Source organism: Brachyhypopomus gauderio, chromosome 18 (genome assembly GCF_052324685.1).
Source record: "Brachyhypopomus gauderio isolate BG-103 chromosome 18, BGAUD_0.2, whole genome shotgun sequence".
Classification (NCBI taxonomy): Eukaryota; Metazoa; Chordata; class Actinopteri; order Gymnotiformes; family Hypopomidae; genus Brachyhypopomus; species Brachyhypopomus gauderio.
Genome location: NC_135228.1, coordinates 3,312,167 through 3,339,111, shown reverse-complemented (window position 1 = coordinate 3,339,111; position 26,945 = coordinate 3,312,167). Strand labels below are relative to the sequence as shown.

Genomic DNA, 26,945 nt, shown 5'->3' with positions numbered 1-26,945 from the left:
TTATGTCTGACTCAACTGACTCAATCATGTAGTTGGCTGTTACATCTAGGTGAGTTTCTGGATGATGTGAGTTGAGGTGAGGGGTGTGTGTGGAAGAGTTTGAGTAATGGAGGTGGTGAGACAGCAGGGGAGATGACTTTCGATTGCGGTGAAAAAAATCACAATTGACAAATATGGCACATTTCATTTTATTTCTTTGTTGGTGTCTGTTAATTAAAGAAGAGAGATGGAGCTCACTTCAGCTCACTGGATCTGTCCAAACCTATTTGTTTGCTGTTTTGTCTTGAGGCTGGTGATCTGCTTCATTCAAGCTCACACCTTCTTTGCATTGTTCTCCTTCTTTTTACTTCTTGAAGTTTCCTTCTCCTGGATGTTTGTCTTCATTCTCACCTTCACATTCAGTCTCGCCTCCCTCTGGACACTCTTCAGAAGATCTATGTTCTTCATTGTGAAAAGTTATATCTTGTTTAATAGTTCCACTGGGTCTTGGTGATACATGGTTTGTTGTTGGAAAACAATGAACCTCCCTAACAGGAACAATATTGTCTGTACAGACATTTACTTAGTCAGTAATGCAGTTTGTCATTTTGTTTATGTCCTCACCAGCTGATTCACCTAACCCAATCAGTTGTCTGCAGATCTATGTAAATGCAGCAGCTGTATGTGTTTATAGGTGAGATGACCCACACTGTAAAAACAAAAAAGTTGAGAAAACTCAAAATTTCAAGGCAACTTACTGCACTTGATTTTTTAGTTTTGATCCCAAGTTTTTAAGAAATTCACTCACAGTTGAGCCAACTTATTTCTTGTTCCAATTATTTATTTTTCAAAGGTATATTGTCACGTTGTGGGGGGGCCCCCTACCGGTCGCCCCCGGTTACAGCGGCAGCGGTCCTGTTTTTGGTCACGTGATGTTCGTCCCTCAGGTGGGCGGGACCCGTGATCCGTCTCACCTGAGGGTCGTTTGTTCGTCTATATATGTCTTGTCTTTGTACCAGTTGACTGCTGGTTATTATTTCCTTCATTCGGATCGGGTTTTTGGTTTGCACACTTTCTAATAAACCATACTATTTCCCTGAGACTTGGCGTGATCGCTTCCTTTTTAAGTTGCTCACCCTGCCCGTCACAGAATAACCAGCCACCTTCGGAAGCCGCCAGTCTCCTTTGCTTTCTCCTTCGTTCGTGGTCATGTCTCGTGGTAAGTGTTTGTCTACGTGCTGTGTGTTTGTCGTGTATTGTCTGAGAGAGTGTTGAGTCTGTCCCCACTCGTCCCGCCGTGTTTAAATGTTGTTTGTGTTTAAACCCGTAAATCACACGGCGGTGACTAGAGCTGGGGACCGGTAGACTCCGCTCTCGCCCAGCGAAACTACCGGTGCCTCACATTGCGCACGTCCGTTGTTCGTTATCGTCTGTATGTATGTGTGTGTGTGTGTGTGTGTGTGTGTGTGTATGTGTGTGTGTATGTACGTTGTGTTTTGTTTTAATAATGACGCGGACGTGAGCGAGTGTGTGAGTGTGCCGTGGTGTGTGTGTTTCGCTGGTGGTGTTTGTGTGTGTGTATGTAGACGGGTCCACCGATGCGTGCTGCGCGCTAGAACGCGTGAGACGCGTCTCTCTGCTCCTTTCGCCTCGCTCACCCGATATCCCACGGTGACGGGGGTGAGCGACTGCGAGCCCAAGAGACGCGTCGCTGTGGGCGTGGCGCGCAAGCCACTCGCGCATAGCTCTCTCTCTCTCCAAAGATCTACGGATCCCGTGGTGAAAACGGTGAGAGAGAGAGAGCTGGAGTGGGCGCGTCGCGCTCCACAGAGCGCGCGCATCGGTGGGTCCTGTCCGTTTGTTTGTGTTCTGTCTTTGCGTGTTCGTTTTGTCCTAGAGTGTAGCGTGCTTTGTTTTATGTAATTCCTCTCTTGCACCCCTCTTCACTGTGTGTGGGGAGGGGCCCATTAGAGGTCCCAGGGCATCTCAGGTGCGTATATGTTATATGTTGTGTTTGTGTTTTTTGTTTTGTTATTCCCCAGAGGGCCCCCCCTAAATATGTTTTTGAGGGGGAGCTATGGGGTTCCTGAGCCACAGCATGTGGCTCAGAAGGCACTGCTCCATCAGGAGACCTGACCGGTTGCGAGGGACCCCTGAGCAAAGAGGAGCCCCTGTACCCCTTTGTAGGCAGAGGATGCCTGGGGTGTAAGGACAGGGTGTCTCCTCATGCCAAGAAGGGGTCCCTTCCCCCCTGTGTAAAAGGGGGGTCAGTGGTCGGAGCAGTGCGTGTTTTGTGTTATCTGTGTGCGTGTGTGTGTGATGTGTTGCAGGTCGCTCCTGGTGGTGGATTGCGGTACTCCCGGACCTAGTGGGGTCTCCAGGAGGAGACCCTCTCCTTCGAGCTCGGGGTGACCAGCGTGTCCCTGTTGCGGATTGCCAGGGCTCTGGTCTCTGGTGCTCCTGGGTTGGGTGGAGGAGTCCACCTTGAGATGAGGGGCCCCGGGGAGGGGTTCACTCCCCAGGAGTCTGGGGTGACCCCTAGCGAAAAGGGCAGGGGTCAGCTCCGAGCGAGGAGGTAGGTTCGGGAGGTAGTCAGTAGAAGCCGTGGCCGCATCCCAGTGTGGTGGCCTGCACACATCCACACCTGTGACGTTTGTTGGGCCATGTGCTCCCGGTCCGCGCACAGCGGTGGGGCTTAAGCGGCCTAAGGCCGGTTAGGGCGCGAGGGCCCTGTGACCGACCGGGGCGTGGTTATCGTCTTGTTGACGGCCCAGTCGGTCCAGGGTTCCGCCCAGGAGGCGAGCTAACCTGTATGTGTTTTATGTTTTCAGCTCCAGGACTGCAGGGAACGGGTCCCTGCCTTGTCTGCGTCCTGTGACGAGGAGCTTATGTATTTTGTGTTTCAGCTCAGGACGGCAGGGAACGGGTCCCTGTCTTGTCCCCGCCCTCCCGCCCCTTTGTTGTGTTTTGTGTGCTGCCGCTGTAAGCCGCACATCCGGAGGGGAGTGCGGCTTTGGTGGGGGGGTCTGTCACGTTGTGGGGGGGCCCCCTACCGGTCGCCCCCGGTTACAGCGGCAGCGGTCCTGTTTTTGGTCACGTGATGTTCGTCCCTCAGGTGGGCGGGACCCGTGATCCGTCTCACCTGAGGGTCGTTTGTTCGTCTATATATGTCTTGTCTTTGTACCAGTTGACTGCTGGTTATTATTTCCTTTATTCGGAACAATGCATGGGTTTTTGGTTTGCGCACTTTCTATTAAACCATACTATTTCACTGAGACTTGGCGTGATCGCTTCCTTTTTAAGTTGCTCACCCTGCCCGTCACATATATAAACTTCAGATTTTAAGTCTTGCCTACAAATAATTCCAAATGATTCAAGTTATGCTAACTTATTATATGTTGTTCAGATAATTTATCTTGCCCATGTATATGAACCTCAAAATGTAAGTTTTACATACCAAGAGTTCCAGATTTTTTAAAGTTGTGCCAACTTATTATATCTTGTTCAGATAATGTATATTTAACATGTACATAAATCTCTAAATTCAATACTAAGAATAGCTAACTGAAGTTGGGTCATATAAGACAAATGACAAAACAGTTAAATTTACATGTTTATTATACCTTTCTGCATCAAGTAATGGCATGTGGCAAGAATAAGACCACCAAGCAGGCTGATTCAAAAATAACAACTCTGACTTGAGTAACTGTGACGATCGAAGGAGGAGGCACGACGATCGACGTTGCAGTGAAACATAGAACCTTTATTTGACACTTGTGCAGTTCACACAGCACGGAAACGTGAGCACACAGACACGGACACTCACGCAGGCACGAACTCAAGACAAAGACGAGCACAAGACATTGCGTGAACGCACATTAAATAGGTGATGAACACATACCCTCGTGATCACGAGACAAGGCACAGGTGAGACTACGAACACGCTCACTAACAACCCACACCCACGGAACTACAAACATGGACATAACAGCACGTAGACAACTTAGCGACACACCCACAAGGAGGGGTCCGGAGCTGTCACCATGACAGTAACAATGCAAGAAATAAAGTGCTGCAGTATAGCATAAACAAATAATATCCAGATTTGGATTCACTTTCTAAGTTATGCTAGTTTTCAGAAAATGGGTCCAGTTTTCTGTGCACTCTGTAAGCCCACTCGTGCCTGCCATAACCTTAAGTGGGTGATCAGTGGACATATTACTTTCAATCCAAACTATTTGAGGTACAGCCCCTAATCATCCCAAAACAAACAACATCTGGAACCTCTGTTAATGTAGAACAGCATTATATATTTTTTAAAACAATGGCAATATATGTGACTGTGGACAGCAAGGCAGTAAGTAAGTAAGTAAGTTTATTTATAAAGCACATTTTATATGACTGAGTCAACCAAAGTGCTGTACAGAGGCTAAAAAGTACAATATATGCCCAAGGCAGGTGCATCATCATCTTGGAGAACAGTGAGGACACCCATCTGGACACCCATCTGGACACCTCTGGTTCACTCATCCTCTGAATCAGTTACCTGTAGAAAATCAAAAACACTGCTGTACAACAATCGCCCAAAAAATAAGTTTGAGAGAAAGAATGTTAGGGTGGGAAAGTGTGGTGGGGTTCATAGGCAGGGGAGACTTGTCTACGCATTTGATGTTATCGATTTGGAAAATATGTTGATTAGCACAACAAGCGCTAAAAAAAAGGGTCTGTGTCCCTGTGCACACCGTGTTAAAAAATAATTCATCACCATTAGATATGTGTACATTAATGTAAGTGAGCATTAATGTAGGCATTAGCCTACTGATGACCAGAATGCGGTCCTTGGAACAATAGATCATCGGTATAACCGCTTACCAGTCTAAATTCAATAAATAAATGTTAGAAAAGTGCTGAAGTTTACTGCTTAACAAGCGGTTATGTAGCTAGCTAGGTAGATAGGTTAGCTTAACTGGCTGTTTGGCTGGTTTAACGCTGTGTAGTATATCCAAAAAAGAATATATTGTACACATTTAAGCATGTAACTACAACAAAGGTAGTATTTCAATCAAAATACTCACATTTGGACGTTATTATTCAGTTCAGAGTAGCGTAAGTCGCTGCTTGCCTCAGGTGAAATCCATTTCAAGATGTCCGGAGTCAAATTCAGGCAGAAATATCGCAAATGTCACGGTCACGGCTCCGGACCCTTCCCTGTGGGCGTGCCGCTACATTGTCTGCATGCCGTTATGTCCATGTATGTAGTTCCGTGGGTGTGGGTCGTCAGTGAGCGTGTTCGTAGTCGCACCTGTGCCTTGTCTCGAGATCACGAGGGTATGTGTTACTCACCTATTTAATGTGCGTTCGCGCAGTGTCTTGTGCTCGTCTTTGTCTAAGGTTTTATGCCAGTGCGAGTGTTGTTGTTCTGTGCTTGCACTTCCGCATTGAAGCTGCGTGTTTTGTGTTAGTAAAAGTCTGTGTTTGCACCGATTTCGTGGTCTTCGTGTCTGCTCCTCCGCACGTCACAGCAAACCTCACCCCGTTCTCAACTAAGGAGTCAAATTGAGCATGCGCAGAGGAGTTGGCCTGGCCTTAACTAGGGTTCAACTACAATTTGTATATTTTGACAATGCAGGTTGTAAGGTCAGATCAACTTTTAGCAAGAAACTCAATAAAGTAAGCTGATCCAATTACTTTGTTATAGTTTATGGTGCAATTAATTATTTTTGGCTCAGCTAAACTAAAAATTATAGTAAGGCGAGCAATTTTAAGTTCTGTTTTTTAAAGTGCACTTTCTCAATTGTTCTACATATTACTTGAAATATACCAAATAAAATATAAATTCTCACCCAAGGAAGATAAAATTAATATTGAAAGACAATATTAACAATAAAGAAATAACCGCTTATTACCCATAATTCCACACTCAGGTAACTGACTAACACTGCATGCACCAAGATATGGTGCTATTGCCATTTGTAAAAGGAATTTATTTTGATCAATGGCTCTGGAAAACCTTGGAAGACTGCCAATTGACTCACCACTGATTCATATAAACATGTTCACAGGAGCAAACGCTGCATTTCAACAACTGGGAAATTGACTTGTAAATCATGCAGCTTCATTCAAATTCAGGTTCAGAAAGCATGAAAAGTTAAAGATATAATTGAATGTGTATGGACCAAGATGAATATAACTACTTTAATTATAATAACTAGTTATATACAGTATAACTTCTCACTAGGAGGTTTGACTTTATGGGCCATTGTGGGTCATATACAGAAGGCTGAACCCACTGGAACACACATTCATTATGCATTTTTGAAGCGAATTGAAAGGGCTTTAAAGAGTTATATCAAATGTAGGATGTTAGTTTATTGTGGTGTTTGAGCACGGCCTGTAGTCAGAGAAAAAGCAGCACAAAGACATTTAAGAATCACATTAGGATTAATGAGTGGGTCAGCTGGAACATTAGAGAGTGATTATGGTGATAATGATTTTGGGAAACTCCCCCTAGTGCAGTAAAATGTTTATGGAAAAAAATACTCACACAGCTTTTCTGGATGCTGTGACCACTGGCAGCAGTCTCAGTAGACATTCCTCTGATGGATCATATTTACTCAGGACAAACTCATGCAGCTCCACTTCTGAGTTCAGCAACACAAACACCAGAGCTGACCACTGAGCAGGAGAGAGACTGGCTCCACGAAGACGACGGTTAACTTCTCTTCTCAGGTATGTTTGAACTTCCTGCACTAGAGAATGATCGTTCAGTTCATTTAGACAGTGGAACAGATTGATGGACTTCTCTGGAGAGAGATTCTCTTTGATCTTGTCCTTGATTAACTTGACTGTTTCATCTTTGCTGTGAGAGCTGCTTCCTGTCTGTGTCAGTAGGTCTTGTAAAAGCGTCTGATTGGACTCCAGTGAGAGACCGAGAAGAAAGCGAAGGAAAAGGTCCAGGTGTCCATTCTCACTCTGTAAGGCCTTGTCCACTGCAGACATAAGGAAGTCAGACATTGTTGAACTTCTCATGAGATATTCAAAGAACCCAGATGATTGAGGTCCTAGGACATTTGTGTTGTTGGAGATGAAGGAGAGAAATGCATATAAAGCAGCCAGAAACTCCTGAACACTCAGATGCACAAAGCTGAACACCTTCCCCAGGTGCAGCACTGATTCCTCTCTGAATATCTGGGTACACACCCCTGAGTACACTGACACTTCTTTGACATCAATGCCACACTCTGTCAGGTCTTCCTCATAGAAGATCAGGTTGCCCTTTTCCAACTGTTGGAAAGCCAGTTTTCCCAGTGCCAGAACACTCTTTTTAGTTTGGTCAGGATCAGTGTCAGTTTTTCTTTGATACTTTCTGTCCTTGTGTTTGATCTGAAATATCAGGAAGTGTGTGAACATCTGAGTCAGAGTCTTGGGGATCTCTCCACTCTCTGCTTCACCCAACATCCTCTCTAGAACAGTGACTGTAATCCAACAGAAGACTGGAATGTGACACATGATGTAGAGGCTTCTTGATGACTTCATGTGTGAGATGATTCTATTGGCCAGGCCCTCATTACTGATTCTCTTCCTGAAGTACTTGTCTTTCTGAGAGTTACCAAATCCTTGTACTTCTGTTACCTGGTCAACACACTCAGGAGGGATCTGATTGGCTGCTGCTGGTCTAGAGGTTATCCAGAGAAGAGCAGAGGGAAGCAAATTCCCCCTGATGAGGTTTGTCAGCAGCACATCCACTGAGGTCGACTCTGTTACATCCCACAAACTTTCATTGTTCTGGAAATCAAGAGGAAGTCGACATTCATCCAGACCATCAAAAATGAAAATGACTTTGGAAGCATCCCAGTCTATTATCTGTAATTGTTTTGTTTCTGGGAAAAAGTGATTAAGCAGATCCATCAGACTGAACCTTTTCTTCTTCATCAAATTCAGCTCCCTAAAAGGAAGTGGAAATATGAAGAGGACGTCCTGATTGGCTCTTCCTTCAGCCCAGTCCAGAATGAACTTCTGCACAGAGACTGTTTTCCCAATTCCAGCAACTCCTTTAGTCAGCACTGTTCTGATTTGTTTGTCTTTGAAGAGGTCATTACATTTGATGGGTGTGTCCTGTGTTGCTGGTCTCCTGGATGCTGTCTCAATCTGTCTCACCTCATGTTCATTATTGACATCTCCACTCCCTCCCTCTGTGATGTAGAGCTCTGTGTAGATCTCATTCAGAAGGATTGAGCTTCTATGATGTGAGATGCCTTCATTAACAATTTTAAATTTCTTCATCAGCTTGTTTTTTAACTTTTGCTGATTTACAGAGATGACCTCTAAAATCAGAATGTGGAATAAACAGAATAATTAGTCTTTACTTTAGTTATTAAAACTTTAGTTATTATCTTTGATATCAGTCAATATTTTAAAATACACTGCCTGAACAAGAGGATGAAATGTAGGTTGCAAGTGCTGTCATAAAGCCATATATCAGTATGTCCACTTCTCCACATCTCCACCAGAGGTCCCTGTCTCTTGATGTCACCAGCTCCCTGTCACCAACTACTTGTTCACCTTTGTCTTATCACACGAGTAGTCCTTCTGTTTGAAGCCTGGTTTATACTTGACGCGTCGTGAGCGGTGCGAGGGTCCGTGCGGCGAAAATGACGTAATCGCTGTGGCTCCGCCCGTGCGCGAGGGCCTCGCGCGCTGTCGATTCGCGAGGTTGTGCACCTCTCGAATTTTGTAACTTCACACGCGCCACGCCTCAGTGCAATTAACAAAGTCATGTTTGCAGGGTTCATACACCTTTAAAAGTTGGAATTAAAGCACTTGTACGTCACCTTCAAGGTCCAGTTCAATATTTCCCAGCACGTTAAACTTAATTAAGTTAAATATTTATACATATACTCGAAATTATTCGAAATAATTTGCTTTTAATCACATTATTTAATGGTGGTTTATTTTCACCCAATCTTAACTTCTTCACATTCTCTCGTTTCGTCCTGGAATTACAAGAGGCTCGTATTTGTTAACGTAATACAAGAGAACTGTTCAGTCAGACAGCTATTTGTTGTGAAATGAAGTAGTTACAATTTCAAGCATTTTAAAGTACTTTAGCCTAAATTCCAGCACTTTCAAAACTGAAACACAAAGCAACATTAAAATTCGTCATAAATGTTCCTTCATCTGTTTTTGAGGGGTGTTTCTTTATACTACCACATATCGTTTCGGAGAACACTGCACACGGAAAGTATAAACGCTTCCACCGTTCGCGCAGGGTGGGCAAGGTGGGCAGAGTCACGCGCTACGGTCATTCGCGAAAGTATAAACCAGGCTTAAGGCAGCAGTCACTTACGTTCATTGCAAACTGACCTCATAGCCTGCATACAAAGTTGCTCATGTTCTGCTCTGTGTTTGTCATTCTGTGTTTGTCTACTTTGAGTCATTAGACCATAACTCCGATCTCTTACTGGTCTGTAGTGTGTTAGTGAGGTCTGTCTGGTTCATGACCCAGATCTCTTACTGGTCTGTAGTGTGTTAGTGAGGTCTGTCTGGTTCATGACCCAGATCTTTTACTGGTCTGTAGTGTGTTAGCAAGGTCTGTCTGGTTCATGACCCAGAGCTCTTACTGGTTTGTAGTTTGTTAGCGAGGTCTGTCTGGTTCATGTTCCTCAGAACGTGCAGTGTGATCTTCAGCGCCCCCTCTTTGACACTGCTGTGATCCTCCTTATCCTCCACCTCTCCCCCAGAGCATGCTGGGTAATCTGGACTCAATATCTTCTTAAACCTTTTCAGCTCCTTCTTCACCAGAGAGATGACTTTGTGCTCCAACTCCTGGTAATGAATAAATACCAACAGACAATCAGAAAAAAACACAATCTTACAGACTGAGATTGTATTATGGTTTTATTATATAATTTATAACACTTAGCAAATAATTGGCAACACATGCACACACAGGTGTACCTTGAATATGGATTCCACATGGCTTCTGTAGGAGAGCACTGACTCCTTTTGTACACTGTGGACAAACAGAACATTGTGTTTTAATGGCAATCATGTAGCACATTCAATCACCAACAACACAAACCATTAAAGACAGCAACAGATAGTGTACAGTGCAGGCTGGATGAACTGATTTAATCCCCTAAATCAGTGTTCTTCACCCAGTGTTGAAGAACCAGTGGGTGAGGACCACTGTCCTAAACCAGGTGGCCATCCTTACCTCTCCTCACCACCACATCCTCCCTCTCTGAATTCATAAGGAATGTCCATTGAGAAGTCACTCTTCATGGACACACAGCTGGGTTCTGGTGAGTCTGATTTCTCTCTCTGAATCAGACTAAAAAACATTTGAGGAAAGTTGTTATTAAAACCTCCATCTCTGTGTTCTCTCTTACACTCGTGCACTCGTGTCTTCTTTAACTCTACTGTCTCCATCTGTGTGTTCCCTTAAACTCATGTATCCCTCTTCTCCTTACTTCTTCCTCTTTTGTAAAGCTTAGTATGAGAATGTTACTTTTTCTTGTTTTCAATGGTCACAGAACTCTCACATACCCTACATCATACCCTAAATTATAGTTTTATAGATAATCAAAGTCCCTACATCATCCTTACCAGAACTCAGTAGAACTGTCTCCCTCTCTGAAGTGTTCTTGAGGTCCCAGTGACTGGTCATTCTTCATGGACACACAGCTGGGTTCAGGTGAGTCTGATCTCTTACCCTGAATCAGACTACAACACAATCACATCTCAATGTTTCAGATTAGTGTACTTGATGAAACTGTAATGCATCTTCACCAGTTTCCTTCACTGATGGTTCCATCCTGACATCTGCAGCTCCAGAGAAACACCCACTTACACACAACAGCATTCATGATTTACACACAGTCCCACTGTTCTCTCACCTCTCTCCTTTCTGTGTGTGTGTGTGTGTATTATTTTCACCTCTCTCCTTTCTGTGTGTGTGTTATTCTCACCTCTCTCCATTCTGTGTGTGTTATTCTCACCTCTCTCCTTTCTGTGTGTTTTGTTCCCCACTCATTCTGGAGGTCACGTCTTCTACAGGTTACAGCTATAAACCTGCAAACATACATATGTACAGTAGACACATTATGCAGGACACAGTTTCAGTTACAATTTGGGAAGGCAACTAAACATCAGAAACACGGACTACAGGATCAATACTTATTTCATATATAGTGTCACGGTCACAGCTCCGGACCCCTCCTTGTGGGTGTGCCGTTATGTCTTCTGCGTGCAGTTATGCGTGCAGTTATGTCCATGTTTGTAGTTTCTTGCCCTCCAAGGATGTTCATATAAATGTGTATATATATATACATTAACATTGGTCAAGTAAATGTTCCTTCCCCTGTTTTTGAGGGGTATTTATTTACACTACCACATATTGTTCTGGAGAACACGGCACAAAAAGACGTGAATGCGCTCGCGCTCTCACAGGTTCACATGCAGCATGTGGAGTCGAGCACTACGGTCAGACGCAAAAGTTTAACTGAGCCAAGAAGAAAGCAAAAATATATAGTTTTACTAAGGACATAAAAAATAGTAACGCACAGTTACTTGGATAATTAACTTTAACACAAGGCAAACACATCATTTTATCATGCATTGGTCAATTTTGAGGTTTTAGGCTATTTTGATTCTGTAACATGTATTCTTTCAAACTGTTGTAAAGAAAAGTTAGTTGTAAGTTCACGAAAAGTTAGCGTTCTTACGGAGCATGAACCGCCGCTCCCGTTATCTATACCTTCTATACCAGGCGTACTCAACTAAATTTGTCCGCGGTCCAATTTTGGCAGATACCTGTGACCTGAGGTCCGGTGCGGCGGGGGTGGCGAACGTAAGTTGTTGAGCGGGGGGGGGGGGGGGTGTCGAACGTAAAGCCTGGTACTTTCGCGAGTGACTGTAGCGCGTGACTCCACACACCTCGCGCGACCCTGCGCGAACGGTGTAGTGGAGGCGTTTATACTTTCGCGAGCGTCACTGCAGTGTTCTCCGAAACGATATGTGGTAGAAACACCCCTCAAAACAGGGGAATGAACATTTACCTGACCAATTTTAATGTTGCTATGTGCTTCAGGTTTGAAAAGTGCTGGAATTTAGGTTAAAGTACTTTAAAATGCTTGAAATTGTAACTACTTGGTTTCACAACAAATATCTGTCTGACTGTATAGTTCGCGCGCGAAGTTACAAAATTCGAGAGGTGCGCGACCTCGCGAACCGACAGCGCGCGAGGCACTCGCGCACGCGGAGCCACAGCGATTACGTCATTTTCGCCGCGCGGACCCTCGCAGGCAGGCAGGGGTGGCGAACGTAACACTCGTGACGGAGTGTTTTTTTTAATAGCCCTAAAATAAATGCTCCGGTTTTGTTTTGGTCCGTATCCGGTTAATCAGGAATGAGATTGGGTCCGGACAGGACTGCGTTCGGGTCCGGATCCGGACCGCGGTCCGCCAGTTGAGTACCCCTGTTCTATACCATCATAGGTATCCTTGTAAAGCTCTATTTCTCCTGCACGAGTATATCTGATCCAAATATGGTCATTTCCTATCTATCAGCAAACAATTGTGAAAGAAAAGAGGGTGATTTAAACGCAAGCTTGACATCTTATTGGCTGGTGTCGATTTCTAAGAACGTGATTCGTTCAGATGCGTCACGTGGTTACATGCGCTTACACTTCCTGGTTTAGCTTTTCAGTATCTTTATAATATAAAAATGCCGAAAGTAGTACTTTTAACAGCATCACAGAAAAGACAACAACTGTCATTTGCGAGAAGATGCAAAGGAAATCTTGCAAAATCAATTAGATAATGAAATGCTTACACACAGCGCATCGATGCGTAAGCTGTCCTTCGGAAATAAGTAGACTTTAGATAGCGGGGCAGACCAATGCGCCACACAGCGAAGCGCGTTTGAACTAATTAGTGGATTAATTTGTCCTAATTATGTAGGTACAGGGCTTAAAATTAATATCAAACCACGGGTTTTGCAGCAGTTTGATTTTAGAGTGCAATCTGTGTGAAAGAGATGGATACCGCAAAACTGTAAATGTAAATGTGCCATATTTTGTCAATTGTGATTTTTACACCCCAATCGAAATTTGTCCTCCGCTTTTTACCCATCTGTGCAGTCAGAACACACACACTAGTGATTCCTAGGGGGCTGTGGATCACACGTGCCCAGAGCGGTGGACAGCCCTAGCCCGGTGCCTGGGGAGCAGTTGGGGTTAGGTGCCTTGCTCAAGGGCACCTCAGTCATGGCCTTGAGTCTGGGAATCAAACCCACGATCTTCCGGTCACAAGACCAGTTCCCTAACCGCCAGGCCATGACTGCCCTGTGCATCTATGCGTCTTCAAGGTGTAACTAGGGAAGATGTGGCATTTGAAGTAAACATGCGGATGATGCTCTTGTAGCGGAGACAGCCAAAGACATTGCAAAATCACAAAGTGGATTACTTTCACCTTGGAAGGCAAGAGACTAACCCATCCACAGCTCTTTAAGTGTATTCGAATTATTTCTAATCATTTCGAGTATATGTATAAATATTTAACTTCATGGATGAAACTCAGGTTTCATTCCATATATTCAGACTTAGCAGTCATTCTATATATATATAGTTTTTTCCTGTATGGCAAGCCGTTCAGGAAAAAAAAATATATATAGAATGACTGCTAAGTCTGAATATATGGAATGAAGTCTGAATATATGGAATGAAACCTGAGAATATTGAATGAAAGTCTGAATATATGGAATGAAACCTGAGAATATGGAACGAAAGTCTGAATATATGGAATGAAAGTCTGAATATATGGAACGAAACCTGATGTCATCGACGCGGTTTGCAGGGTTGCTACACACGCCACACATCTGATTTCTTACGCTGAAAAAATTTTGTTTATTTATCTCTGATCTACATCTATGATTCAATGAGTTACTAGTAGTTCTGTTCGCACTGGTGATCGATCGATTTAGGCCTGGTTTATACTTGACGCGGCGCGAGGGTCCGCGCGGCGAAAATTACGTAATCGCACTGGCTCTGCCCGTGCGCGAGGGTCCGCGCGGCAAAAATGACGTAATTGCAGTGGCTCCGCCCGTGCGCAAGGGTCTCGCGCGTTGTCGATTCGCGAGGTTGTGCACCTCTCGAATTTTGTAACTTCGCGCTCGCCGCGCATCAGCGCAATGAACAAAGTTATGTTTGCAGGGTTCATACACCTTTATAAGGTGGAATTAAAGCACTTGTACGTCACTTTAAAGGTCCATTTCAATATTTCCCAGCACGTTAAATATTTATACATATACTCGAAATAATTCGCTTTTATCACATTATTTAATGGTTGTTTATTTTCAAAACGCCCAATCTTAACGTCTTCACGTTCTCTCATGTTTCGTCCTGGAAATACAAGAGGCTCATATTTGTTAATGTAATACAAGAAAACTGTTCAGTCAGATGGCTATTTGTTGTGAAACGAAGTAGTTACAATTTCCTATACTGGTACCACAAACTGAAAGCATAAAACGGCGCGACTGCGTCGAAGACGTCAGGTTTCATTTCATATATTCAGGTTTTCATTCCATATATTCAGACTTTCATTCCATATATTCAGACTTTCGTTCCATATTCTCAGGTTTCATTCCATATATTCAGACTTTTATTCAATATTCTCAGGTTTCATTCCATATATTCAGACTTCATTCTATATTCTCAGGTTTCATTCCATATATTAAAACTTTCATTCCATATATTCAGACTTCATTCCATATTCTCAGGTTTCATTCCATATATTCAGACTTAGCAGTCATTCTATATATCAGTAGCGAACCGTGACCATTAAGCCTGGGCCCGCTACACCCCCCCCCCCCCCCCCACCGAATTTTTTTTTTCCTCTCCTAATAAACTGCACCAAAGAATAAAGAAAAACGACAAGACGACAGTATAGCTTTAGAAACGCATGTAGTACATTCAAATAACATTTGTACTAGATAACTTGTCAAGCAAAATAAGTTTCCAAACAAAATAAGGTTTCACAGCTCCGTGGTTCTCGCAAGCGGAATATGTAAATGAGGACGTCAAAGGACTTAATCGAAACTAGCTAGCGGCCGTAGGCTAACGACAGCTAGCGTCGCCACAGCGGGCGGAAATTATCATACAGTTAAGCCCGCCCACTAAGAGAGAAGATATGATTGGTCAATTTTGCTGTCATTTGAAACTGGTATTGCACTGAATTATAACTGCCAGGCCCTCTGTAAACGAACAGCGGGCATCACAGTCCTCATAGGGGGAGACACAGGCTCACAGGCTTCCACTTAACCCCTCACCTTCCAACACAGATTGAATAGACACGGTTTAATATTTTATTTGCTTATATTTTTGTAATTGTTTAGATGTCGATTGTAAAACTGTAAGTAGATAAAATAAAATTGGATAATTATATATATAATGTTTTAAGAATATTTTAGGCCCTCTGAGAGGGCGTAGAGGGCCCTGACGTTTCCCCACTGCTATATATATAGTTTTTTCCTGAACGGCTTGCCATAATATATATATATATATATATATGTGTGTGTGTGTGTGTATATTTATTTATATGAACATATACAATATATACAGTGTGTGTTCATATACATTTTATATATAAGATCGCACATTAACACATTCACATTAACACCTTGAAACACCATCAGACACATTCGAAAAGATACAACCTTTGACTCACACCGACCTGCTCAAAACAAAGAGACTAAATACACTCAGTACAAAAACTCAACAAAAAAAAAGCTGAAAGTAATTTCAAGGAGCAGGCTTATAGAATAGGAGTCACATGATTAGAAAGTCCATTCGTTTAGGTCAAATTCAGTTAAAAAACATTGTTATATAATATGAATACTCATGAATACACTGCAGCTCTGACATTGTGTCCCTTTATGTCCCTCTCCACCAGTGTTGGGTAAGTTACTTTAAAAAAGTAATTTGTTACAGTTACAAGTTACCTTGTTTAATATGTAACTGTAGTGTAACTTTTCTGATTACTTTTGAAAAGTAATGTAACTATTTACTTTTGGATTACTTTAAGGTTTAAATGCGTATTGACTCATGATCAACATTAAATTTTTGAGAACTGACAGTGTGAACGTTAAAAGAGTACTAAGCTGAGAGGGAATTGCTGACAGGCAATCACAGGAGGTCCACAAGAAGAGATGCCTGCACCAGGCATGTAAGATTCTCAGACTCCTGTCATCGGGCCATACTCTTTTCTGCTCCTCCCCCAGCCTCTACCATTTTCACAGTTTGCAGACTAACACAAGCAGGTTCAGAAACCACTTCTTTCCCACAGCGGTAACTAGGTGTGCACGATATGGACTAGAATTGCGATGTGCAATAACATTGTTGGATATCCCGATATCGATGTGAACCACGATAAATTAAGATTAAAATACAGAAATGTAGTGTCTCTCTGAACAGCAGCACGTTAATTTGTTTTGTTTTTTACTGTGTAATGAATCCAGAATAATTCCAAATATTTTGCAGGTTTATTCAACAATAGATTCAATCTAGGTTTATACTTTCACGAGTGAGCTACTCCGCACACCTCGTTAACCTCCGCGAACGGCGGAAGCGTTTAATCTTGCCGTGTCACATTCTTTGCAGTGTTGTCCGAAACGATATGTAGGCCTAGTAGTATAAAAAAACACCCCTCAAATACAGGGGAATGAACTTTTACCTGACCAATTTTAATGTTGCTTTGTGTTTCAGGTTTGAAAAGTGCTGGAATTTAGGCTAAAGTACTTGAAAATGCTTGAAATTGTAACTACTTCGTTTCACAAAAAATATCTGTCTGACTGAACAATTCTATTGTATTACATTAACAAATACGAGCCTCTTGTAATTCCAGGACGAAACATGAGAGAACGTGAAGACGTTAAGATTGGGCGTTTTGAAAATAAATATCCATTAAATAATGTGATAAAAAAGCAAATTATTTCGAATCATTTCGAGTATATGTATAAATATTTAATTCAATTAAGTTTAACGTGCTGGGAATTATTGAAATGGACCTTGAAAGTGACGTACAAGTGCTTGAATTCCACCTTGTATAGGTGTATGAACCCTGCAAACATGACTGTTCTCATTGCGCTGAGATGCGGCGCGCACGAACTTACAAAATTCGAGAGGTGCACGACCTCGTGAATCGACAGCGCGCGAGGCCATTGCACACGGGCGAAGCCACCGCGATTACGTTATTTTCGCCTCCCGGACAATCGCGCCGCATCAAGTGTAAACCAGGCTTAAACCAAATCGCGTGTCTGATGAGCGTGTTCACCTCACTCCAGGGTTGCCAGGTCCTACAAAAATTTTCCGCACAAAATCTGCAAGTGTAAGATGTCGGCGGCGGGGGGGGGGGATGGGGGGTGGCGAGTGTGAAATGGAGACAAATTATGTATTATATCGCAATCAATTCTTGTAACTTCTTGTGTTACAATTCTTGTGTTGACTTGTAACTTCCGCAGTAGCCCAACTCAAAAGTAGCCCAAAAAACCGCACCCTGCGGCCCCAGAATTTTTACCCGCAGCTGGATTTTCAAACAAGCCCAATTTGGCGTGAAAACCGCAAACCTGGCAACTCTGCCTCACTCTGCCTCTTGCCTACTTATGTCACGTGATCATAGTCTGCACTGCGAATAGCTCCCTCTATTGCTGGACGAGGATAATGCAATTTGAGTTTGCTGTTATTCAAGGAGTTATCGTGGCTCTTTCGATGTGTTTATCGTGAAACTTCACATCGCGATAACGATAAAAATACGATTAATCGTGCAGCCCTAGCGGTCACCTTATTGAACTCTTCCCAAAGACCATTCTTTCCTTCCCCTCTATCCATACCTTACCATCCACACAAAATCTGTAGTGTTCCTCTTCAATTCACATCTGTATAGCCCTATCTACAGTGGTATAGAATAATCTGTATATTATCTGTATGATTCCATCTGTATTTATCACATTTATTTATACCATATATTTTTCTTTGCCCTGTGCATTGTACTGCCATACATTACACACACATGCATTTCCCTAGGTAATTTATCTACTCTGCATATATATTAACCATCTTTACTTACACTAGCTGTAACTAACTGCATTGTATCTCTAAATACTGCATTCTATACAATCTGCACGTATTGCACTTGATTAGATACCAAACTGCATTTCACTACTTCATACAAATTTAATTTAAATGTATTGCTTGTTGAACAGTAGGTCTACAATAGGTCCAATGATACCAATTGGGTAGGCTAGGTTGTGTCATAGACATCGACAAACGGTTTTCCAACACCAAACAGTCATAAATATTCATTTGATACCGTCTGTCATTGTCTATAATAGTCAAGTATGATTCCAACAAATACCTGTTTGGGACTTTAAACAGCAAATTTAGTTAGCCTGTAAATCAAGCTAGCATGTTAAAGGACAAACACATTCGAGTGAATGGTAGTAGCTAGCCCAGCAGGTAGCGAACTATGGAAACCAGTTTGACGGTCAGCATACCTTGCTGTTAGCTCGCTTACAACCTCAATAGTGGTTGCCTTCTGATCGGAAATAAACCTCCAAACTCCGAAATTTACACAAAGGCTTGGCATAATCAAGAATAGTTGCCGATGGTGGCACATGGTTCACATTTATTTACAACACGTAGCGAAAACAAATGCTCCTTAAATGTCCAGTGCTTCAAGGCGTCTGTCATTATTGCTGCTTGAGCTGAAACTGAACCTCGCTTGCTGCTCCAGCACAGAAACAAGCGGGAAACGGCGATTAAGGGCGCAAAGCAATAAAAATATCATTAAATATTTTGCAAAGGTTTTTGTTTATATTTTTAAAATGTAACTAAAATTGTAATTCTTAATTTTTCCAGAAGTAACTGTAACTGAATTACATATTTTCTCATTGTAACTGTAATGACAGTTACACTTTTTTTGTAATTAAATTACGTAACGTCGTTACATGTAATTCGTTACTCCCCAACACTGCTCTCCACACAATCTGATATTACCCAATCTGAGTACTTATGTAACCAGCAGTAAGTAGTATTCATGATTACACAGAGGGGTTCATGATTAACAATTCATGATTAGAGAGAGAGATTAGGTCTCCCTTGCAGATGCTTTTGAGTGCATGTTTCAGAATGATCCATTATTAATCCACAATGTCATGCCCAACTCCGCCCTCCTCCCGTGTCCTGCCTTGTTTCCCTGTTTCCATAGTTTTCTTCTGTCTGTCATGCCCCTGCCCTCAGCGTTTCCACCAGTGTCATTTTTCTTCCCTGTTTCTGCTTATTTAGTTTCCCCTGCCCTGTCTACCCGCGCCAGTCATTGTGCGTGAATCCTTCCTCGTATTTCCTGCTCTCTCTTAGTTCCGTGTTTATCATTTTATCATTCAAGTTCAGTTTTCCTAGCCTTGTTTCTGCTTTCGGTTTTGGTGTGTTCTCTCCTCTTCGCCCTTCTGCCCCGCTCCGCATTGTCTGGCTCTTTTACCGTTTGTGTCATGTTGATAGTTTCCCTAATCGCTAATTGTTGTCTTTAACCAGTTGTCTTGCATTCCTGTCTGACTGTATTATCCTCTCTGTGATTAGCATAGTCCCTTTCTGCCTTCTATGTTGTAGTTTAGTGTTTTGTTGTTTTCTTTTTAATAAATATTCATATCATTGCAATTGCCTCACTCCTGTTGTTACAATATTATTTAACCATTATTTATTTAACTTTATTTTACTTTCATATCTTACTCATGCCTCTGACTGTACTTGCTCACTACTAAGGTTCAGTGAAAACCCTTTTCACAGCCAGTGAAATATCTGGTTTTCAGTGAAATACAGAAAAATTCAACATCAGATTCATGCCTCAACTGAACAGAGCAAAATGAATAGCAGAGTTTGATGCTTTTTTTCTGTTGCTATGGTGACAAGTCAAACAAGAATAACATACTGGGGATTTCATTAAAATAAAAATATACAGTTTTGACCTGCACAACAAGGTTATAATCAGTGGCGGCTGGTCAATATGGGGCGCTGGGGCACCGCCCCCTTAATATTGTTCCGATATTAAAATAAGTTCATTATAAACTACGATAGTGAGGAAATTATTTAGTGACACTGTGTGTCTAATAGCCATGTTTTAATTTATTAAAAGAGTAAATACATAATTGTATTTAATTGCTTATATTGTGCACACTTCCTGTGTGCGGGGCGCTGGTCTAATGAGAGTGAATGGAGAGGCATAAACTTTTGCCAAGCACGTGATCTGAGGCTGCAGTTTAATTGGTCGGTTTCAGATTTTCAGTCAGCTGCGGTACTTTCGTGAGTGACCATAGCGCATGACCCCGCGAACCTCCAACGTAACTCGGTTCACGTTGAATATCAGCATGCTGGAGCAACAGCTCTTACAAGACTGCTTTATTTGTTTATATTTTGTTTACGCCCCCCTCAATTTTTTTTGCACCAGCCACCACTGGTTATAATCGTTAATGAAAACGAACGAAAAACAAAAACTGATATTGAAACAACATTTTTGTTAACTGAAATAAATTATTTATTTATAATTTATAATATAATTTATTTATTTAATTAAAAGAAAAAAGATAACTGTAACTGTATTACAAGTTTAGAAAAACGAACTAAAACGTTCTGAAATTATAGATAGGATACCCTTCCTTTTCATGATTGTCAATTTATTTATAAGTCTTGTGGACTGATATGAAATCAATTTTTTTCACTAGAGGTTTTACTTTAGCTGACAGAACCATACGGCATCACATGGTCCGTAACCTCGTTTAGTGTTTACAGCTCCTGCTCGCCATGCTGACCTGCAAAATTACAACAAAATTTGGGAGAAAATGGCGAGTTCTTTTTTTTTATATGACTACGAGAAAGACTACATGTCTTGTAGTGGAAATAGGTGATTAAAATATATGGAGTAGTTCTCAAAAGGAAAAAACCCATGAATCTCAAAGCTCACACAATAGGGCTAACTGCCAGTACCTTGACAAGGTAGCCTCTGAGTAGCTCTGCCGAAAGAGAAGCACCATCCCGGCTAGGTGGCACCGGGAAGGAGAACCATAATGGACCGTTTTCATCAGTGATCAAATAGCTGCTGGTTAGTTAATATGCAGGAAAACCACAAGTGGGAGGATGCACTGGTTAATGTGTTGAGACTGGATGTCAACACGACTGTGTGACTCGATTGCCTTAACACTAGAAGCGCCAAAGCTCCGGTCATTTGACCGCTGTGACGTCTACTAGAAGCGCCGCCTCTGGTCGACCTAATTATACCTAGAAGCGCCGAGCACCGGTCACTTGACCGCAGTAGCACAAAAAATAATAATATCTTTGCACTGGATCCAATTTCAGAACCCTCCTTTCATGACTTTTCCCAGAATTGTCCTTTTAATAAACTAGTATTTTTACATTGTTAAAAGAAACCCTGCACATGCTAGTTTCAATCGATTTCGCTCGTATCTCTGTAATATTGTCGTCGTCGCCTACACTTCAAGACTGTGATTCTCTTTTCTGCCAGCGGGTGTCGCAAAGATTCGTATGTCATTTAATATTTAGTATAACTAAATAAAGATCAATAGTTTTCAAAACTAAATTATTCAAAGTTCAAACTGATTATTGTGTAAAGACAAAACGGAATTCGTCCGTTGAACGAAAGTGAAAGTGTTTCACTTTCCAAAGTCTTAAAATATATACTTTATTTATTAATATTATTTAATATATACTATATATAAGTTTACATCAATGGTTTTCAAACCGTGAGAGCGTCTTGCTTTGCCTAATAAATGCTTTAGTAGTTTGCAGGAATTCTGCGAATGGTAATTAGCCTACTTATCAAGTCAATATCTCAAAGAAATGATCTCTCGGGTATAATCCCTCTTCGCCAGGGCTAGCTGTTAGATACATACATTATGTATGGCTGCTTTTGACACACTGGCATTACAAAAGAATTAAGCAGAATGCAAGTTACGTATGTAAATGCATACCTTTGCGAGCGAAACTGAGATGATGGCATGGGCGGTGCTGTTATGAACACTTTATTCACAATAGCATTCATGAGGCAACGTGAGCTATAAATTCGTCGGGACGCGGCTACACAGTTTGAGTGAAAACTCTGCTTGGGCGATCGAACAGCAACACAGTTTGCTTGAAAGCTCGGTTTTGGCGTTTGAACAGCAACATAGTTTGCGTGACTCCTCGGTTTGGGCGTTTGAACAGCAACACAGTTTGCTTGAAAGCTCGGTTTGGGCGATCGAACAGCAACACAGTTTGCTTGAAAGCTCGGTTTTGGCGTTTGAACAGCAACATAGTTTGCGTGACTCCTCGGTTTGGGCGTTTGAACAGCAACACAGTTTGCTTGAAAGCTCGGTTTGGGTGATTGAACAGCAACACAGTTTGCTTGAAAGCTCGGTTTGGGTGATCGAACAGCAACACAGTTTGCGTGACTCCTCGGTTTGGGCGTTTGAAAGGTTGCATAGTGCATTATAAAAATGGCACAGAGAATCATGTACACCCCAAAGCAAGTGCTGGACATGCTGTGCAATATTGATGAGATGGAATCGGAGGGCGAACAATGTGAGGTGTCGGATGGAGAGGGCGAAAGTGAAATGGATCTGAATCTTGAATCTGATTCAGAATCGGACTCTGAAACTGAGTGTGGTGGTGACTCATTTCAGGCCAAAGACGGTACGGTGTGGTTTGAAACTGCTGGCAAACCTCGGGGTAGAGCACAAGAGTGCAATATTGTGAGAGAAACCCCAGGGCCTACGTGTTATGCCAAGGACAAAATTAAAAGTCCACTGACCAGCTTACTGTGTTTGATTGACACAGAAATGTGGGGCGCAATTCTGAAATACACAGAGGCAGAGGCTGAACGAAATAATGCTCAGTTCAAACTAACAGCTGACGAACTGAAAGCATTTGTGGGTCTCGTTTATTTGAGAGGTATAACAGCCGGTAAAAGCATGAAACTTGATGAATACTGGTCTGCTGACTTAGGAAATCCCATTTTCAAAGAGACAATGTCTAGACAGACATTCAGAGATATCATGCGCTATCTGCGCTTTGATGACAAGAGCACAAGGGCTGCCCGCCTTGCGACTGATAAATTTGCTATGATCTCGGAGATATTTGATAAATTTGTGAAAAACAGCATTGCTTCTTACACGCCCGGTGAGAACATAACTGTTGATGAGCAACTGTTCCCAACTAAAGCTCGCTGTCGTTTCACTCAGTACATGGCCAATAAACCCGATAAATTTGGGATTAAGTTCTGGGTGGCCGCTGATGTTGAAACAAAATATATGTTGAACGCCATTCCCTATCTAGGGAAAGATGAAAGCAGGCCGGCTGGTCAACGGTTGTCTGAAAATATTGTGTTGCGTTTGATGGAGCCTTTCATGGGTAAAGGAAGAAATGTAACGACTGACAATTTCTTCACTTCATTGGCACTTGCAAACACCCTTTTGGCGAACAAAACCACTATTGTTGGTACGATGAATAAAATGAGACGTGAGATGCCCCCATGTACACAGGCACAGTCTGAAAGATTTTCCACCAAGGTGTTGCGGGCTGGAAAAATAACTCTAACGATTTACCAGGCAAAACCTAAAAAAAATGTATGCATCCTGAGCTCAATGCATCAGACAGTTTCAATTGATAATGGCGCAAAGAAACTGCCTGAAACTGTTTCATATTACAACACGACTAAATGTGGCGTTGATGTTATGGATCAAATGGCACGACTGTATTCGGTGAAGGGAGGCACCCGTCGTTGGCCTGTCGCGGTTTTCTACAACCTCCTAGACCTGGCTGCAATAAATGCACATATATTGTTCAAACAGTGCATGAACGTTAACCTGAGCAGACGAAGGTTTATTCTCGAGTTGGTAAAGGAGCTGTGTGCACAGCAGAAAATGGCGAAAGCGGCTAGGGCAGTGGCACAAAAGCGAATTTTACCTGAAGCTCCTTGCCCGCCCTCAAAAAGAAAACAATGCCAAGTCGGCAGATGTTCAGGGAACAAAACGTATGACATCTGCCAGACATGTAAGCGACTGGTCTGTGGCAAATGTGCAAAGACTGCACCTAAGCTGTGTTTTGAATGTTGAGTTGTGTGAAGCTGACACACAAATCAAAACAAAGGGAACTTAATTTGAGGTGGTGAACGAAACTTATGCAATATACGCTAAAGAGAGACGGGATGCACCCGTTGTTGGCCTGTAGCTGTGTTCTACAACCTCCAAAACCTGGCTGTAATTAATAAATATTGTTCAAACAGTGCATGAACATTAACCACAGCGGTGGAGGTTTATTCTCAAGTTCACAATTCACTACATAAATGTAACTTAATTTGAGGTGGGGAACGAAACTTATGCAATATACGCTAAAGAGAGACGGGATGCACCCGTTGTTGGCCTGTAGCTGTGTTCTACAACCTCCAAAACCTGGCTGTAATTAATAAATATTGTTCAAACAGTGCATGAACATTAACCACAGCGGTGGAGGTTTATTCTCAAGTTCACAATTCACTACATAAATGGAACTTAATTTGAGGTGGTGAACGAAACTTATGCAATATACGCTAAAGAGAGACGGGATGCACCCGTTGTTGGCCTGTAGCTGTGTTCTACAACCTCCAAAACCTGGCTGTAATTAATAAATATTGTTCAAACAGTGCATGAACATTAACCACAGCGGCGGAGGTTTATTCTCAAGTTCACAATTCACTACATAAATGGAACTTAATTTGAGGTGGTGAACGAAACTTATGCAATATACGCTAAAGAGAGACGGGATGCACCCGTTGTTGGCCTGTAGCTGTGTTCTACAACCTCCAAAACCTGGCTGTAATTAATAAATATTGTTCAAACAGTGCATGAACATTAACCACAGCGGCGGAGGTTTATTCTCAAGTTCACAATTCACTACATAAATGGAACTTAATTTGAGGTGGGGAACGAAACTTATGCAATATACGATACATGTAAATCACCGAATGGTGATAACGCTCGGTGATAACACGGTCGTTAGGACGTGGGATCACACATCGGCTATTCACCGATCAAACACCTCATTTGAAACGGCAACACAATACGGCAAGATAAAAAAGTGAACATTAGAGAGGACAGAGGCAACTATATTCGTGAAGCCATCCGTATCATTTTAATAATTTTGCGTTTTGTTACGCAAAGGTACATAGCCTACCTTTTATAATGATATTTTTGTAATTATTTTGCCTATTTATGCTTTTTGTTCTTTGTCTAACACAAAACATTATAGACATTTATTTGTAGATTTGTTATGTTCACCATAGCCTACAATTCACTAACATACACAACTTTTAGACATTAAAACTTGAAATGGCGTAACATTGAGTATACAAACAAACTTGCTTTAGCTCGGTCTACGGGCTTCACTTTGCTACTCTGAGTATCGAACAAGCTTTTTGTGGATGTGGGGGTGGAAGGCTGCAGCGCAGTCTGTAGCATTAGCAAGACAAAAGACGTGAACGCTTCACAGTGGGGGTGCGGGCCAGTGGGTTAGTGGTGTGGCGAACGTACATGATAATATAGTGACATATATGCCAACAGAATAACACACAGACAAATAAGCAAACTATTACACTAACCAAGCAAACTATTACACTAACCAAGAAACAAAACTGAAACTATATTTTGCATTTACGTTTTCGCACAAACCAGGAAATGCAATATGAAACTAAACAAAACTGACAATGGGAAAGCTACTGAGAACAAGGTCACAAGGCACTGATTCTAAAAGGTTTAGTCACATTAATTTGTTAACATATTGACGTTACGTGCAAATGTCACCATTACGAATATTTTGTTTGGGCGGCTCATTCTTCCTTTTGTGCAAAACGCCATCTAGCGTTAATTATGTGTCAGTACCAGCTCCCCTGTGTAAAGACTCAGCGGTCTTTTGACCGCCCGAGGCGCGCTTTAAGTAGGTGAAAACAACACGGCGCTAGTAGGAGGTGGTGAAATCGGTCAGATGACCGGCCCTCCGCGCTTCTAGGTATAAGTATGTAAATGAGGCGCGGCGCTTCTAGTGTTAAATAAGTTTAGCTTTTCACTCGAACCAAAATAGGGTTAAGTTCCTATGTTCATGTCTGTCCTTAGTCTTGAAATTTTCAGCAGCAGTATTACACATTTTGCACTTTAGGCTGCTATATTGTGGACTGTTACAGTAGTTGTGGACAGTAGTTGTTTTAAAGTAATTGAATGCATAATTGGTATCTTTTGATGAGTTTTTATTACACATTATTTACTATTTTTGAATCCTGCACCTGACAAATAACCCAAAGTATTTGTATGAAAAATATATGACTTTTTCATATATATGAAAAAACTAAAACTACGTCCAGCCCCTCCCTCCTCCCTGGTCCTGGCTAGTTTCCTCGTTGCCATGGTTTCTCCCTCTGTCTGTCATGCCCCTGTCTTTAGTGCCCGCACCTGAGTCTCGTTACACTCCCCTGTTTCAGTATATATAATCCCCGTGGTGTTTCTCTCCTGTGTTGGTCATTGTTTGTATGTGAGTCCCTCCGTGGTTTCCCTGCTCGCTCCTTTTCTCTGCTATTCGTTTCCTGCTCATGTTCTTGTCTCCACTGATTTTTATATAGATATGTTTTCTCGTTGCCCAGCCTCCCCGCTCCGCGTATCTATCCCAGTTTAAAGTTGTATTGTTTGTCGGTTTCCCTTCCTCTACGCATATCCGTAGTTATGTTTCTGTAGTCTGGTTTAGTTCTGGTTTCTCTGTCTGTAGCTGTGCTCGGTAACTCATCTCCCTCTCCTGCCATTAGTCGCTGTTTCCCTCTCCATTACTCCCATTTTCATAGTGCATTGTGTATGCGTTTTCTCTAGTTGTCTTGCCTTCCCGGTTCAGAGTTTTGTTTTGGTATCTT

General features: G+C 42.2%; 1 protein-coding gene across 2 annotated transcripts in view; it reads right to left on the bottom strand.

Moving 5' to 3' along the window:
* Positions 1-26,945, bottom strand: part of LOC143481741 (NACHT, LRR and PYD domains-containing protein 3-like) — a 60,323-nt gene that overhangs the window by 31,812 nt on the left and 1,566 nt on the right. Inside the window, exons 2-7 of one of the 2 annotated variants that reach the window (XM_076979864.1) lie at positions 10,980-11,052; positions 10,588-10,704; positions 10,196-10,312; positions 9,937-9,991; positions 9,600-9,804; positions 6,524-8,303 (exon numbers count right to left, since the gene is read on the bottom strand). In XM_076979864.1, coding sequence (XP_076835979.1) covers positions 6,524-8,303; positions 9,600-9,804; positions 9,937-9,991; positions 10,196-10,312; positions 10,588-10,704; positions 10,980-11,014 — 2,309 coding nt within the window. In that variant the 5' untranslated portion in view covers positions 11,015-11,052. The remainder of the gene's footprint in view (positions 1-6,523; positions 8,304-9,599; positions 9,805-9,936; positions 9,992-10,195; positions 10,313-10,587; positions 10,705-10,979; positions 11,053-26,945) is intronic. The other variant, XM_076979863.1, reaches the window with a different exon arrangement.